Below are 16,417 nucleotides of genomic sequence, written 5' to 3'. Positions count from 1 at the left end.
CAAACTCTCCACCATGTCCAAGACCAAAGAGCTCTCCAAGGATGTCAGGGACAAGATTGTAGACCTACACAAGGCTGGAATGGGCTACAAGACCATCGCCAAGCAGCTTGGTGAGAAGGTGACAACAGTTGGTGCGATTATTCGCAAATGGAAGGAACACAAATTAACTGTCAATCTCCCTTGGCCTGGGGCTCCATGCAAGATCTCACCTCGTGGAGTTGCAATGATCATGAGAACGGTGAGGAATTATCCCAGAACTACACAGGAGGATCATGTCAATGATCTCAAGGCAGCTGGGACCATAGTCACCAATAAAACAATTGGTAACACACTACGCCGTGAAGGACTGAAATCCTGCAGCGCCCGCAAGGTCCCCCTACTCAAGAAAGCACATATACAGGGCCGTCTGATGTTTGCCAATTAATATCTGAATGTTTCAGAGGAGAACTGGGTGAAAGTGTTGTGGTCAGATGAGACCAAAATCGAGCTCTTTGGCATCAACTCAACTCGCCGTGTTTGGAGGAGGAGGAATGCTGCCTATGACCCCAAGAACACCATCCCCACTGTCAAACATGGAGGTGGAAACATTATGCTTTGGGGGTGTTTTTCTGCTAAGGGGACAGGACAACTTCACCGCATCAAAGGGACGATGGACGGGGCCATTTACCATCAAATCTTGGGTGATAACCTCCTTCCCTCAGCCATGGCATTGAAAATGGGTCGTGGATGGGTTTTCCAGCATGAAAATTACTCAAAACACATGGCCAAGGCAACAAAGGAGTGGCTAAAGAAGAAGCACATTAAGGTCCTGGAGTGGCCTAGCCTGTCTCCAGACCTTAATCCCATAGAAAATCTGTGGAGGGAGCTGAAGGTTCGAGTTGCCAAACGTCAGCCTCGAAACCTTAATGACTTGGAGAAAATCTGCAAAGAGGAGTGGAACAAAATCCCTCCTGAGATGCGTGCAAACCTGGTGGCCAACTACAAGAAACGTCTGACCTCTGTGATTGCCAACAAGGATTTTGCCACCAAGTACTAAGTCATGTTTTGCAGAGGGGTCAAATACTTATTTCCCTCATTAAAATGCAAATCAATTTATAACATTTTTGACATGCATTTTTCTGGATTTTGTTGTTGTTATTCTGTCTCTCACTGTTCAAATAAACCTACCATTAAAATTATAGACTGATCATGTCTTTGTCAGTGGGCAAACGTACACAATCAGCAGGGGATCAAATACTTTTTTCCCCTCACTGTATCTTTTGGCTCATACAGTCAATAGACAGACAATAGGTTGTGGAGAGCGGAGAAACAAAGAAAATATTTGCCCTTGTGCTGTCCAACATGGTCTATCTATTGACTGTGTGCACCAAAAGATACGTCCCTCATCACAACACTGAGACAACTGAACACCAATGTGCACAGAAATTCCTATCTTTTTTAGACTATGTCTAAAAGGATTTTAGTGCCGAGGTATACCGTCTCGCTCTCCCTCTCTGTCTGTGTGGCAAGTCCTGGGTACCTACAGTACAGTGCCCAAGTATTCTAGAACACACCACAACACACAGTGCTACAAGTCATGACGCTTCACCTGTGATTCCTTGCAGTTGGTTTAATCACTTTTAAACAGTTTGGTTTAAAATGTTGTTGTGCTGTTACAAAGTGTTAATATGTAAGCTTCTTGGCTGGAGCCTCTGTAACTATGGAAAAGCTCAGTGCTTTTCTGTTTTATACTTTGCATAAGCAGTAGTCCTTAAAAATAGTCTATACCAATTTGAAGAAAATGAGTAAAAACGGTTCTCTAGTCTATAATGAGGGAATTATTCAGAGCGTCCTAAAGCTTAGCCATTTCAACAAGACTTTAAATCGTCCTTCACATCCAAAAAACAAACACTGCATTGTATTAGATTATCAGACAAATTGGATGAGAAACAGTGATAATTTCAGCTCTATGATTACCAAAACAAGCCTTGAGCTAGTTGTTTTCCGAGATGGAGGGAGAGGGAGAGAGAGAGAGAGAGAGAGAGAGAGAGAGAGAGAGAGAGAGAGAGAGAGAGAGAGAGAGAGAGAGAGAGAGAGAGAGAGAGAGAGAGAGAGAGAGAGAGAGAGAGAGAGAGAGAGAGAGAGAGAGAGAGAGAGAGAGAGAGAGAGAGAGAGAGAGAGAGAGAGAGAGAGAGAGAGAGAGAGAGAGAGAGAGAGAGAGAGAGAGAGAGAGAGAGAGAGATAGATAGATAGATAGATAGATAGATAGATAGATAGATAGATAGATAGATAGATAGATAGATAGATAGATAGATAGATAGATAGATAGATAGATAGATAGATAGATAGATAGATAGATAGATAGATAGATAGATAGATACCAACAGGTTTTGCATCATATCAACGCATAAGAGATGCTCTAAAGATAAGAGGATTACAGATATCAAAGATGCGATTAATATTTTGAGTGACTTAGAGGTTTCCAATGACTTAAAAAAACAGATAACGTCTGTTCTCTGTACCTTTCCAATTCCATTCTTCGTTCTCATTAGAAACCTCTCAGTTCCACAGAGCAGTCCCACAGAGCCCTGATGGCCATGTCCTAGCAATGGTAGCTAGCTAATCTTCAACGTCCTACTGTGTGCTATTGCACCGTCACTGATCTTACAACATACATCTGCTTATTATCCTAAAGGGTAAAGGATCCCTGAGGGGCTGGATAATTGGGGAAGACCTTTGGTTAGACTTCAGTCCGGTCACTGTACACACACACACACACACTCACGCACGCACACACAGAGACACGCACAGACACAGACCCATACTGTAATCCTTGTACCCTTTTCTATCCGATTCAGCAGCATCTGCCTTTTTGTGTCATTGTCTATAATGGATAATGGATGGATTATGGAATTTGAACTGAAGTGGCTTTATTGAAGGCATTGTGTTTGAAGGTCTTGGGCTATCGGTAGGTCTTTACCAATGAGCTAAGGTCATTCTTATCTAACCTTTAAGTCATTGAGAACCAATTCTATTTTACAACAATTGGCTGACTTTTCTATTCAACCGTTATTTATACAGGATGTAAATATATGCATCTCTTAAAATCTATTTTACAAGAGAGACCTGTTGGAATGATCCGTGAAATTAGTAGCCTGTGTTAAAATGGAAGGTGTACTATGAATACGTGTGGCATTAATTTGTAAAATAAAATGATATTTTATGATAAATTAATTTGTGATCTGACAGGAATGAAGACCATTGCTGCTAACAACTTGGAGGCAAATTAAAATTGAGACGAAGCTTGGCTGGAGAGAGACAGTCAGCTCTGATAAAAAAAATGCTTTGATCTCCTTCCTATCGAGGTTTCTGCAATTACCAAGTCAGATAAAGTGAGGAGAGTCTCTCTCTCTCTCTCTCTCTCTCTCTCTCTCTCTCTCTCTCTCTCTCTCTCTCTCTCTCTCTCTCTCTCTCTCTCTCTCTCTCTCTCTCTCTCTCTCTCTCTCTCTCTCTCTCTCTCTCTCTCTCTCTCTCTCTCTCTCTCTCTCTCTCTCTCTCTCTCTCTCTCTCTCTCTCTCTCTCTATTCAATTTACAGTTTTTCTGAATTGCTAAAACACTAAACCCCATTCTCTGAACCAAATGCTCAGTGGCCTAAACCCATTTGTCGAATCAATCACTCTTTTTGCAAAACTCTAAACACATTCTCACTCACTAAAACACATTTCGCAGTGTGATGCACTTGTGTTACAAAATGGTAAATACATGCGGCAAAAGTTAAACACAACTACAACACAGTTGTCATCGTTTACACACGACGACTCCAAATTGTTCAAACTTGTTTCTAATGATGTGATCAAACCAATTGTACAGAATATAAGCCAGTTCAGAGTGCACAGGTGGCACAGGTGCGTTGAATGTTGATACCAACAATGGATGGAAACAATCTGAGAGGCAGAGGAGGAAGGCAGAGGAGGAAGAGTACGTGTAAGAGGTGGTGGACGAGGAGGAAGAGTACGAGGACGAGGACGAGGAAGAGCAAGACCAAAAACAGTATTTTCAGAAGAAATTCGAGCAACTGTGATAGCCCATGTTGTTGTTCATGGAATGACAGATTCTCTGTGGCCACCATAATCAGGACATTCAGAGAAGAGAACAGGTCATTGTTTCTTTTTATTTTGGTCATTGAAAGTTTACTGTATACATTTGATTCAGTACATCACTTTGTCAATAGAAAGGGGACTGGGGGAAAAAATTATAATTTTCTTACCATACAATATTTTACGTATAGAAGTAATGTCCATTACTATTTTTACTGTATGTATACGTTTGTAAGTGCATTTTCCCTTTTTGTAGAATTGCAAGACTACCACATGAGGGTGGAAGGCCTGCTATGTTCTCCCAAAAGCAAGAGGCTCTCATTGTTGATATGGTCCTTCAAAACAATGCCATCCGACTGCGTGAAATACAGCAAAGAGTTGTTGAACACAATGTAAACTTTGAAGGAATCAACAGTGTCAGCCTTTCTACCATTGACCGTGTCCTCCAGCACAATAGGGTACGCATGAAACAAGTGTACAGAGTAGCCTTTGAGCGCAACTCAGAAAGGGTCAAAGATCTACGATTTCAGTATGTGCAAGTAAGTGTACACTCAGACACTTTCAGCGCTGATGCTTACAGTACAATGCTATGCTACTAGCCTACTGTTACTGTAAACTGCACTATATTGTAGTGTATGTAAATCAGGAGTGCACACAAATGCACTATTGCAGAAGTCTGTCTTTCTGTATCACTTACTAAACTACTTATTTATCTATTTTTGTATATAGAGAGTGTTTTAATTGGATTCCATGGAAAGGCCCCATGAATACATTTTTGTAGATGAAGCAGGGTTCAATCTGGCGAAGAGGAGAAGGAGAGGCAGGAACATAATTGGCCAACGTGCCATTGTGGAAGTCCCTGGCCAGCGTGGTGGCAATGTCACCCTTTGTGCAGCCATGAGTAATCGTTGGGTTCTCCACCGTCATGCAACCCTGGGGCCATACAACACTTGAACATCTTCTAACATTTCTGGGTGGTCTTCGGGATGTTTTGTTTGAGCGTGAGCAGCAGGATCATCAGCAGGCAGTGCATCCTGTCTATGTCGTGGTTTGGGACAATGTCAGCTTTCACCGTGGTGTCCGGATAAGCGAGTGGTTCAACATCAACCAGCGATTCATAAATGTTTGCTTTCCACCATACAGCCCTTTCCTCAACCCAATAGAATAGTTTTTCTCTGCGTGGCGGTGGAAGTTCTATGACCGAAACCCATATACCAGGGAAAATCAGTTGCACAACATTTTTGAGTGTACTGTAATGTGCTTTTCATTTACAGTTTTTCTCAATTGCTAAAACACAATTTCTGAAACCTCGCTCCATTTCCTGAAGACATTAAACACAAAACCTCATCTTCAAGCACTATTTACAAAACCTCTGACTCCTCTCGCAAAATGAAACATTTGCCTCAAAACAGTTTTACCTGTGTTCAAAATCAAACACTGCTCTCAAATCATAAACAAAGTGATCAAAATGATATACACTCTCAAGCAGTCAGTAAACAATACACCGAAAAATAGAAAACACATTGTTCAAAACATACAGTTCTCAGGGAGAAGTACATTTTTAATCTCGAAACAAATTTCATATTTTTCCTTCATTGTCTTTTGATGAACGAAAACATGTTCTATCATAGTAGCTCAAAATTGATCAGAAATTACTACTCTGCTTTGCTCTTTGCAATTTTGTTTTTTGTTCTTCCTCCTCCTTGTACCCCTTTTTTTACAGTACTGTACCCTGCATCTCACAAACTTGTCCTTTGTCTCTGTGATACTGTAATTCTTGTTCTTTGTTGATATGAACCTGCAACCAGTCAAAATCTATTGAGCAGTCAGTACTGTTAACAAATGGAAAGCACAATGTTCAGGGCCATACAATTTGTCCATTGTACAGTATACAGTCTACAATGCACTGTACTACAGTATACAATACTAAAAGGGACAAAAATCAATGGAGTAAACATGTGATCAATGTGCTTCTTCTTGTCTTTGGGCTGGGTCAGGCCAGAGCACATCGTCGACATCACAAGCAGTATTGTCCCTGCTGAGGCAACGGGGGAAGAAGCCTCTTGTGTGCCGTATCCAGCCCTGACATGGTTCCTCACCTATATCACCACAGGCTAAATCCATGGCTTGCAGCAGATTTACTCTGGTGTAGGGTTGTCTATCATACACTTTCCATCTCCAAGAGGAGAAAAACTCCTCAATCGGATTCAGGAAAGGCGAGTATGGAGGGAGGTACAAGTTCATAAACTGCCCATTGATGTTAAACCATTCTCTTACCTGAGCAGCTCGGTGGAAACTGACATTGTCCCACACTATCACATAGGTGGGAATGGGATTCTCATTTAGCTCTTGACCCTGCTGCTCTTGAACCTGCTGCTCAAATAAAATATCTCTTAGATTGGCAATAAATCTTAGAAGGTGCTGGGTGTTATTTGGCCCGAGTGTAACATGGTGATGTAGAACACCATGGTTGCCGATAGCAGCACAGATTGTGACATTGCCACCTCGTTGACCAGGGACTTCAACAATGGCCCGCTGTCCAATCATGTTTCGGCCTCTCCTTCTCGTCTTTGTTAGATTGAAGCCTGCTTCATCGACAGAGATGAACTCATGGGGTCTGTCCAAGGATTCCAAGTCAAATATTGTCTGTGTAGAAATACAATATACTGTATGTAGGATTTTGTAAGTGGTACAGAGACAGTGCTATACTGTAGAGTACAATTAGGCCTACTGTATGCACTTCTGATTCACATACATTGTATGTACTGAAGAGTAATGTCATTCACATAGTATGTGTTAGTACTGTAGACAATCTGGATTACAGTAAATGTTTCTGAATGTACACTTACTTGCACATACTGAGCTCGCAGTTCTTTCACCCTTGGTGAGTTGCGCTCAAAAGGTACTCTGTATACTTGTTTCATTCGCATCCTGTTACGATGGAGGACACGGTCAATTGTGGAAATGCTCACACTGTCGATTCCCTGGAAGTGTGTGTTGTCTTGTATCACTCGTTCCTGGATTTCTCTGAGTCGTATTGCATTATCTTGAAGGACCATGCCAACTATAACGGCCTCTTGCTCCTGAGTGAATATAGCTGTCCTTCCACCTGCATGTGGCAGCCTTGCAATTCTACAAAAAGTAGTTGTGCAGTTACAAAACATATTCATGCAGTACAATACATACAGTGATTAACTTTACAAATGTCTATTGAAACAGCTGCATATAGTGTAGTACAGTACATTTACAATCACAAAAATACAGTAGTACACTGTACCTATTCTCTTCTCTGAATGTCCTTACTATGGTGGACACAGAAAATCGGCTCAAATTGGGTTGTACTCTAAGTCCTGCTTCCCTCATTGTCAGTCCATGGACGAGAACATGGTCTATGACTGTTGCTCGAATTTCATCAGATATTTCCACTCTTTGTCTTCCTCTTCCTCCTCCTCCTCCTCCTCCTCCTCCTCTTCCTCCTCGTCGCCCACCTCGCATACGCACTCATCCTCGTCCTCTCACATTGTTTCTTCTATCCATTCTCAGACTTTCTCCTTCCCATCTTCAACAACCTGTTTGCTCTCTGAACTGGCTTATATTGGTTGTGTCGCATCATTTGAAACAGGTTAAATCAATTTTGAGTGGTTGTGTTCAATCAATGACATGTGTTCTCTATTTGTATTTGAGTGTTGCCACTTGTGTTTACCAGTATGGATGACATGTGCATTAGAGTGCAGAATGTGTTTTGAGAATGAGAATGTGTTTAGAGTTTTACTGAAAAGTCTAAGTGAGAACTGCAAATAGTGTTTTACCATGTGAAATGGTTTAAGGTATTGACAACAGACTGCATAATTAGCTAAATGAGTCCAGGCAACTGAGAACTTTGTTCAGCCAATGGGGTTTTAGTGTTTTAGCAATTGAGAAAAACTGTAAAGTTTTCTTTGTTCTTTGGGCTTTTGCAGTTGGACTACTGTATTTTTATGCAAGTGCTGAATATACAGACATTCAATACTGTATTACTTGCAGTACTTACAGTATACAATATATTCACTGTACTAAGTTGTGATTACTATACTTTTTGTTTTAATTGCAAAATGCGTTTACTATATACATTTTTTTTTTAAATCTGTAACTACATGCCCTGGACGCAGTGTTCTCCATTTTTTGATGTAGTGTCTAATGAACGCTCTGTAGTGTTTATATATTGACTGGCTGTGTGTATGATCTGAAAGCATTGTTTGATTTTGAGCACAAATTAAATGGTTTTGAGGCAATTGTTTGATTTTGTCAGAAGAGTCAGGGGTTTTGTGAATGTAGTTTGAAGATTTGGTTTTGTGTTTAAAGTTTTGAGAAAATGGGTGAACGTTTCAAGAAATGTGTCTTAGCAATCGAGAAAAACTGTAAGGACTTTATTGGCATGGGAAACTATGTTAACATTGCCAAAGCAATTGAAGTAGATAGTAAACAAAAGTGAAATAAACAATAAATATTAACAGTAAACATTACACTCAGAAGTTCCAAAAGAATAAAGACATTTCAAATGTCATATTATGTCTATATACAGTGTTGTAACAATGTGCAACTAGTTAAAGTACAAATGGGAAATTAAATAAACATAAATATGGGTTGTATATACAATGGTGTTTGTTCTTCACTGGTTGCCCTTTCTTGGGGCAACAGGTCACAAATATTGCTGCTGTGATGGTACACTGTAGTATTTCACCCAGTAGATAAGGGAGTTTATCAAAATTGGGTTTGTTTTCAAATTCTTTGTGGATCTCTGTAATCTGAGGGAAATATGTATCTCTAATATGGTCATACATTTGGCAGGAGGTTAGGAAGTGCAGCTCAGTTTCCACCTCATTTTGTGGGCAGTGTGCACATAGCCTGTCTTCTCTTGAGAGCCAGGTCTGCCTACGGCGGCCTTTCTCAATAGCAAGGCTATGCTCACTGAGTCTGTACATAGTCAAAGCTTTCCTTAAGTTTGGGTCAGTCACAGTGGTCAGGTATTCTGACACTGTGTTCTCTCTGTTTAGAGCCAAATAGCATTCTAGTTTGCTCTTTTTTTTTTGTTAATTCTTTCCAATGTGTCAAGTCATTCTCTTTTTGTTTTCTCATGATTTGGTTGTGTCTAATTGTGTTGTTGTTGTCCTGGGGCTCTGTGGGGTCTGTTTGTGTTTGTGAACAGAGCCCCAGGACTAGCTTGCTTAGGGGACTCTTCTCCAAGTTCATCTCTTTGTAGGTGATGGCTTTGTTATGGAAGGTTTGGGAATCGCTTCCTTTTCAGTGGTTATAGAATTTAATGGCTCTTTTCTGGATTTTGATCATTAGCAGGTATCGGCATAATTCTGCTCAGCATGCATTATTTTGTGTTTTTCGTTGTACACAGAGACTCAATTTGGTGTTTGTCCCATTTCGTGAATTATTGGATGGTGAGCGGACCACAGACCTCACAACCATAAAGGGCAATGGGTTCTATAACTGATTCAAGTATTTTTAGCCAGATCCTAATTGGTATATCAAATGTTATGTTCCTTTTGATGGCATAGAAGGCCCTTCTTGCCTTGTCTCTCAGATCGTTCACAGCTTTGTGGAAGTTACCTGTGGCGCTGATGTTTAGGCCGAGGTATGTATAGGATGTTGTGTGCTCTAGGGCAATGATGTCTAGATGGAATTTTTATTTGTGGTCCTGGCAACTGGACCTTTTTGGAAAACCATTATTTTTGTCTGACTGAGATTTACTGTCAGGGCCCAGGTCTGACAGAATCTGTGCATAAGATCTAGGTGCTGCTGTAGGCCCTCCTTGGTTGGTGACAGAAGCACCAGATCATCAGCAAACAGTAGACATTTGACTTCAGATTTTAGTAGGGTGAGGCCGGGTGCTACAGACTGTTCTAGTGCCCTCGCCAATTCATTGATATATATGTTGAAGAGGGTGGGGCTTAATCTGCATCCCTGTCTCACCCCACGGCCCTGTGGAAAGAAATGTGTGTTTTTTTGGCCAATTTTACCCGCACACTTGTTGTTTGTGTACATGGATTGTATAATGTCATATGTTTTTTCCCCAACCCCACTTTCCATCAATTTGTATAGCAGACCCTCATGCCAAATTGAGTCAAAAGCTTTTTTGAAATTAACAAAGCATGAGAAGACTTTGCCTTTGTTTTGTTTTGTTTGTTTGTCAATTAGGGTGTGCAGGGTGAATATGTGGTCTGTCGTACGGTAATTTGGTAAAAAGCCAATTTGACATTTGCTCAGTACATTGTTTTCACTGAGGAAATGAACTACTCTGTTGTTAATGATAATGCAGAGGATTTTCCCAAGGATGCTGTTGACGCATATTTACATTAACATTTTAGTCATTTAGCAGACACTCTTATCCAGAGCGACTTACAGGAGCAATTAGGGTTAAGTGCCTTGCTCAAGGGCACATCGACAGATTTTCCACCTAGTCGGCTCGGGGATTAGAACCAGCGACCTTTCGGTTACTGGCACAACACTCTTAACCACTAAGCTTCCTGCCGCATATCCCACTATAGTTATTGGGGTCAAATTTGTCTCCACTTTTGTGGATTGGGGTGATCAGTCCTTGGTTCCAAATATTGGGGAAGATGCCAGAGCTAAGGATGATGTTAAAGTATAGCCAATTTGAACGTGTGGTCTGTATATTTTATCATTTCATTGAGGATACCATCAACACCACAGGCCTTTTTGGGTTGGAGGGTTTGTATTTTGTCCTGTAGTTCATTCAATGTAATTGGAAAATCCAGTGGGTTCTGGTAGTCTTTAATAGTTTATTCTAAGATTTGCATTTGATCATGTATATTTTTTTGCTGTTTGTTCTTTTTTATAGGGCCAAAAAAGTACTGTATTGCAGTGCTAGCTGTGCCACTAGAGATCCTGGTTCAAATCCAGGCTCTGTCGTAGCCGGCCGCGACCGGGAGACCCATGGGGCGGCGCACAATTGGCCCAGCGTCGTCCAGGGTATGTTGCTCAGTTGGTAGAGAATGGCGTTTGCAATGCCTGGGTTGTGGGTTCGATTCCCACGGAGGGCCAGTATAAAAATATATATATACAATGGGGAAAAAAGGATTTAGTCAGCCACCAATTGTGCAAGTTCTCCCACTTAAAAAGATGAGAGAGGCCTGTAATTTTCATCATAGGTACACGTCAACTATGACAGACAAAATGAGAATTTTTTTCTCCAGATATTCACATTGTAGGATTTTTTATGAATTTATTTGCAAATTATGGTGGAAAATAAGTATTTGGTCAATAACAAAAGTTTCTCAATACTTTGTTATATACCCTTTGTTGGCAATGACACAGGTCAAACGTTTTCTGTAAGTCTTCACAAGGTTTTCACACACTGTTGCTGGTATTTTGGCCCATTCCTCCATGCAGATCTCCTCTAGAGCAGTGATGTTTTGGGGCTGTCGCTGGGCAACACAGACTTTCAACTCCCTCCAAAGATTTTCTATGGGGTTGAGATCTGGAGACTGGCTAGGCCACTCCAGGACCTTGAAATGCTTCTTACGAAGCCACTCCTTCGTTGCCCGGGCGGTGTGTTTGGGATCATTGTCATGCTGAAAGACCCAGCCACGTTTCATCTTCAATGCCCTTGCTGATGGAAGGAGGTTTTCACTCAAAATCTCACGATACATGGCCCCATTCATTCTTTCCTTTACACGGATCAGTCGTCCTGGTCCCTTTGCAGAAAAAACAGCCCCAAAGCATGATGTTTCCACCCCCATGCTTCACAGTAGGTATGGTGTTCTTTGGATGCAACTCAGCATTCTTTGTCCTCCAAACACGACGAGTTGAGTTTTTACCAAAAAGTTATATTTTGGTTTCATCTGACCATATGACATTCTCCCAATCCTCTTCTGGATCATCCAAATGCACTCTAGCAAACTTCAGACGGGCCTGGACATGTACTGCTTAAGCAGGGGGACACGTCTGGCACTGCAGGATTTGAGTCCCTGGCGGCGTAGTGTGTTACTGATGGTAGGCTTTGTTACTTTGGTCCCAGCTCTCTGCAGGTCATTCACTAGGTCCCCCGTGTGGTTCTGGGATTTTTGCTCACTGTTCTTGTGATCATTTTGACCCCACAGGGTGAGATCTTGCGTGGAGCCCCAGATCGAGGGAGATTATCAGTGGTCTTGTATGTCTTCCATTTCCTAATAATTGCTCCCACAGTTGATTTCTTCAAACCAAGCTGCTTACCTATTGCAGATTCATTCTTCCCAGCCTGGTGCAGGTCTACAATTTTGTTTCTGGTGTCCTTTGACAGCTCTTTGGTCTTGGCCATAGTGGAGTTTGGAGTGTGAATGTTTGAGGTTGTGGACAGGTGTCTTTTATACTGATAACAAGTTCAAACAGGTGCCATTAATACAGGTAACGAGTGGAGGACAGAGGAGCCTCTTAAAGAAGAAGTTACAGGTCTGTGAGAGCCAGAAATCTTGCTTGTTTGTAGGTGACCAAATACTTATTTCCCACCATAATTTGCAAATAAATTCATTAAAAATCCTACAATGTGATTTTCTGGAATTTCTTTCTCTCAATTTGTCTGTCATAGTTGACGTGTACCTATGATGAAAATTACAGGACTCTCTCATCTTTTTAAGTGGGAGAACTTGCACAATTGGTGGCTGACTAAATACTTTTTCCCCCACTGTATATATAAAAAAATATAAATAAATAATAATGTATGCACCAACTGTAAGTCGCTCTGGATAAGAGCGTCTGCTAAATGACTAAAATGTCAATGTAAAATGTTTACCCATACATCTCCGTTTTGGATAGATAGCTCTTCGTGTTGTTGTTTGTTTAGTGTTTTTCCAATTTTCCCAGAAGTGGTTAGGGTCTATGGATTCTTCAACTACATTGAGCTGATTTCTGACATGCTGTTCTTTCTTTTTCCGTAGTGTATTTCTGTATTGTTTTAGTGTTTCACCATAGTGAAGGCGTAGGCTCAGGTTTTCTGGGTCTCTATGTTTTTGGTTGGATAGGTTTCCCAATTTCTTTTTTAGGTTTTGCATTCTTCATCAAACCATTTGTCACTGTTGTTACTTTTCTTCGGTTTTCTGTTAGAGATTTTTAGATTTGATAGGGAAGCTGTTTAGGTTTTCTACTGCCAAGTTTACACCTTCACTATTACAGTGGAACGTTTTGTCCAGGAAGTTGTCTAAAAGGGATTGAATTTGTTGTTGCCTAATAGTTTTTTGGTAGGTTTCGACATTACTTTCCTTCCATCTATAGCATTTCTTAATATTATTCAGTTCCATTGGCTTTGATGCCTCATGATTGAGTATTGCTCTGTTCAAGTAGACTGTGATTTTGCTATGGTCTGATAGGGGTGTCAGTGGGCTGACTGAACGCTCTGAGAGACTCCGGGTTGAGGTCAGTGATCAAGTAGTCTACAGTAATACTGCCAAGAGATGAGCTATAGGTGTACCTACCATAGGTGTCCCCTCGAAGCCTACCTTTGACTATGTACATACCCAGTGTGCAACAAAGCTGCAGGAGTTGTGACCCGTTTTTGTTGGTTATGTTATCGTAGTTGTGCCTAGGGGGGCATAAGGGGGAGGGAATTCTGTCACCTCCAGGTAGGTGTTTGTCCCCCTGTGTGTTGAAGGTGTCAGGTTCTTGTCCAGTTCTGGCATTTAGGTCGACACAGACTGGGTCTGGAAATGATTGATTTCCCCCTCCAGGATGGAGAAGCTGTCTTCATTAAAGTATGGGGATTCTCTCTCTCTCTCTCTCTCTCTCGCTCGCTCTCTCTCTCTCTCTCTCTCTCTCTCTCTCTCTCTCTCTCTCTCTCTCTCTCTCTCTCACACACACACACACACACACACACGCACATTCCTCAAGACTGTAAAGCAGCTAAAATCGTATTGTGTGAACAGATGGCGAGGTTGGAGCAGCGTACATCCAGCAGCACGTTGCAACACTCTAGAGATGAGGGGAGTCTTTAAGGAGAGACAGGCACTCAATCTGTTGGCGTAATTGTATCCTCTCTTCATCCCTGTGTCCCTCTCTCCTCAACATCACCACTTTCACACCACATCAGCACATTCCTCTGAGACCATTCCAAGGAAGTTTGGTCAATCTATAGTCGGTGGCCATCGTTGTTGATGATTATGTAAATAAGTAAACAACAACAACATAAGGACGTCATGAGATATTAATGTTGGGATGCACAGCTGATTCACACAGGGTTGCCATGACACAGTGACACACATGTATCAGACAGACATGGCTTTATTAACTATTTATGGCTGGGAGTTTAGATTCACTTTATTGTTTAGAAAGAAACTAGTTCTGAAAGAATTGTGTGACAGATAAACTTAGAAAACAAGGGAGAAACAAGGGATGGGACATACTCTGATATGTATTATGGATGTGCCTCTGTCAGAAAGTTATCATCTGCTTCAACCATTTTCATTGTAGGTCACTGTTTAGAAACATCAAAACAGTTTAACTCTGGTTCTGGAGTGTGTTTCAACATCACAACAGCTCAACTCTGGTTCTGGAGTCAATCAATAACTGAATTATCATCTTAGAACCAGGGAGAAGTATCAAAAACTGAATTATCATCTTAGAACTAGGGAGAAGTATCAATAACTGAATTATCATCTTAGAACCAGGTAGAAGTATCAATAACTGAAATATCATCTTAGAACCAGGGAGGAGTATCAATAACTGAATTATCATCTTAGAACCAGGGAGAAGTATCAATAACTGAATTATCATCTTAGAACCAGGAAGAAGTATCAATAACTGAATTATCATCTTAGAACCAGGGAGAAGTATCAATAACTGAATTATCATCTTAGAACTAGGGAGAAGTATCAAAAACTGAATTATCATCTTAGAACCAGGGAGAAGTATCAAAAACTGAATGATCATCTTAGAACCAGGAAGAAGTATCAAAAACTGAATTGTCCTCTTAGAACCAGGGAGAAGTATCAATAACTGAATTATCATCTTAGAACCAGGGAGAAGTATCAATAACTGAATTATCATCTTAGAACCAGGGAGAAGTATCAAAAACTGAATGATCATCTTAGAACCAGGAAGAAGTATCAATAACTGAATTATCATCTTAGAACCAGGGAGAAGTATCAATAACAGAATTATCAGCTTAGAACCAGGGAGAAGGGAAATGGCTTTAACTACTACTGTAAGGAATCACTGTAAATACACTGAGGCCCTTGAGAACCTGGCCATGTAGCAGTAGAACTAACGATGTAGTGCTGGATGTTGTCTCCCTGTCGAGGATTAGATAGGAGCACAGTGTAGACTAAAGGGTTAGTCCCGTGTGGCTCAGTTCGTAGAGCATGGCGCTTGCAACGCCAGGGTTGTGGGTTCAATTCCCACAGGGGAACAGTATGAAAATGTCTCACTACTGTAAGTCGCTCTGCATAAGAGCGTCTGCTAAATGACAAAAATGTGTGAAAAGGCTTTAGGGCTCACAGTAGTAGTCTAAAAGGTAACTTACGATGTGTAACATGATGTAGTCCCCTAGTCGTGGAGCGCTGTCGATGCGGACCAGGATGCCGTCCTTGATGGTGGTGCTGAAGCCCACAGCCAGACGGTCGGTACGCGTGCTGGGCCTCTCATTGTTAGGCCATGTGTATGTGATCAGACCCCCGCCTTTACCGAAGATATACGTGGTACCAGCTGCAGAGAGACACAGAGAGAGAGAGATGTTTTAGAAAAACTATATTGGTACATTTTAGCTAATGTAGATAGCGAAATCAATGCCCAAGTTGAAAAACATCACCTCACGGGAAAGAGAGAGAGGGAGAAAGAGAGAGAGAGAGGGGGGGGGGATAGAGAGCGAGAGAGAGAGAGAGAACGATAGAGAGAGAGAGAGAGAGAGAGAGAGAGAGAGAGAGAGAGAGAGAGAGAAAGATAAAGAGAGAGAGAGAGGGGGGATAGAGAGCGAGAGAGAGAGAGAGCGATAAAGAGAGAGAGAGAGAGAGAGAGAGAGAGAGAGAGAGAGAGGGGGGGGGGATAGAGAGAGAGAGAGAGAACGAGAAAGAGAGAGAGAGAGAGAGAGAGAGAGAGAGAGAGAGAGAGAGAGAGAGAGAGAGAGCGAGAGAGAGAGAGAGAACGATAAAGAGAGAGAGAGAGAGAGAGAGAGAGAGAGAGAGAGAGAGAGAGAGAGAGAGAGAGAGAGAGAGAGAGAGAGAGAGAGAGAGAGAGAGAAAGATAAAGAGAGAGAGAGAGAGAGAGAGAGAGAGAGAGAGAGAGAGAGAGAGAGAGAGAGAGAAAGATAAAGAGAGAGAGAGAGAGAGAGAGAGAGAGAGAGAGAAAGATAAAGAGAGAGAGAGAG

The 16,417-nt window shown here is 41.5% G+C and overlaps 1 protein-coding gene across 1 annotated transcript in view; it reads right to left on the bottom strand.

Annotated features, from left to right (window-relative positions):
• The window catches only part of LOC121548505 (neurexin-3b-like), a 518,873-nt gene that overhangs the window by 101,070 nt on the left and 401,386 nt on the right, over positions 1-16,417 (bottom strand). The window contains exon 19 of the mRNA XM_045210142.1: positions 15,578-15,759. Within this exon, the coding sequence (XP_045066077.1) occupies positions 15,578-15,759 (182 nt within the window). The remainder of the gene's footprint in view (positions 1-15,577; positions 15,760-16,417) is intronic.

This window comes from Coregonus clupeaformis, chromosome 33 (assembly GCF_020615455.1).
Source record: "Coregonus clupeaformis isolate EN_2021a chromosome 33, ASM2061545v1, whole genome shotgun sequence".
In the NCBI taxonomy this organism is placed as follows: Eukaryota; Metazoa; Chordata; class Actinopteri; order Salmoniformes; family Salmonidae; genus Coregonus; species Coregonus clupeaformis.
The sequence above is the reverse complement of the archived record's forward strand: the minus strand, read 5'-3'. Positions and strand labels throughout refer to the sequence as shown.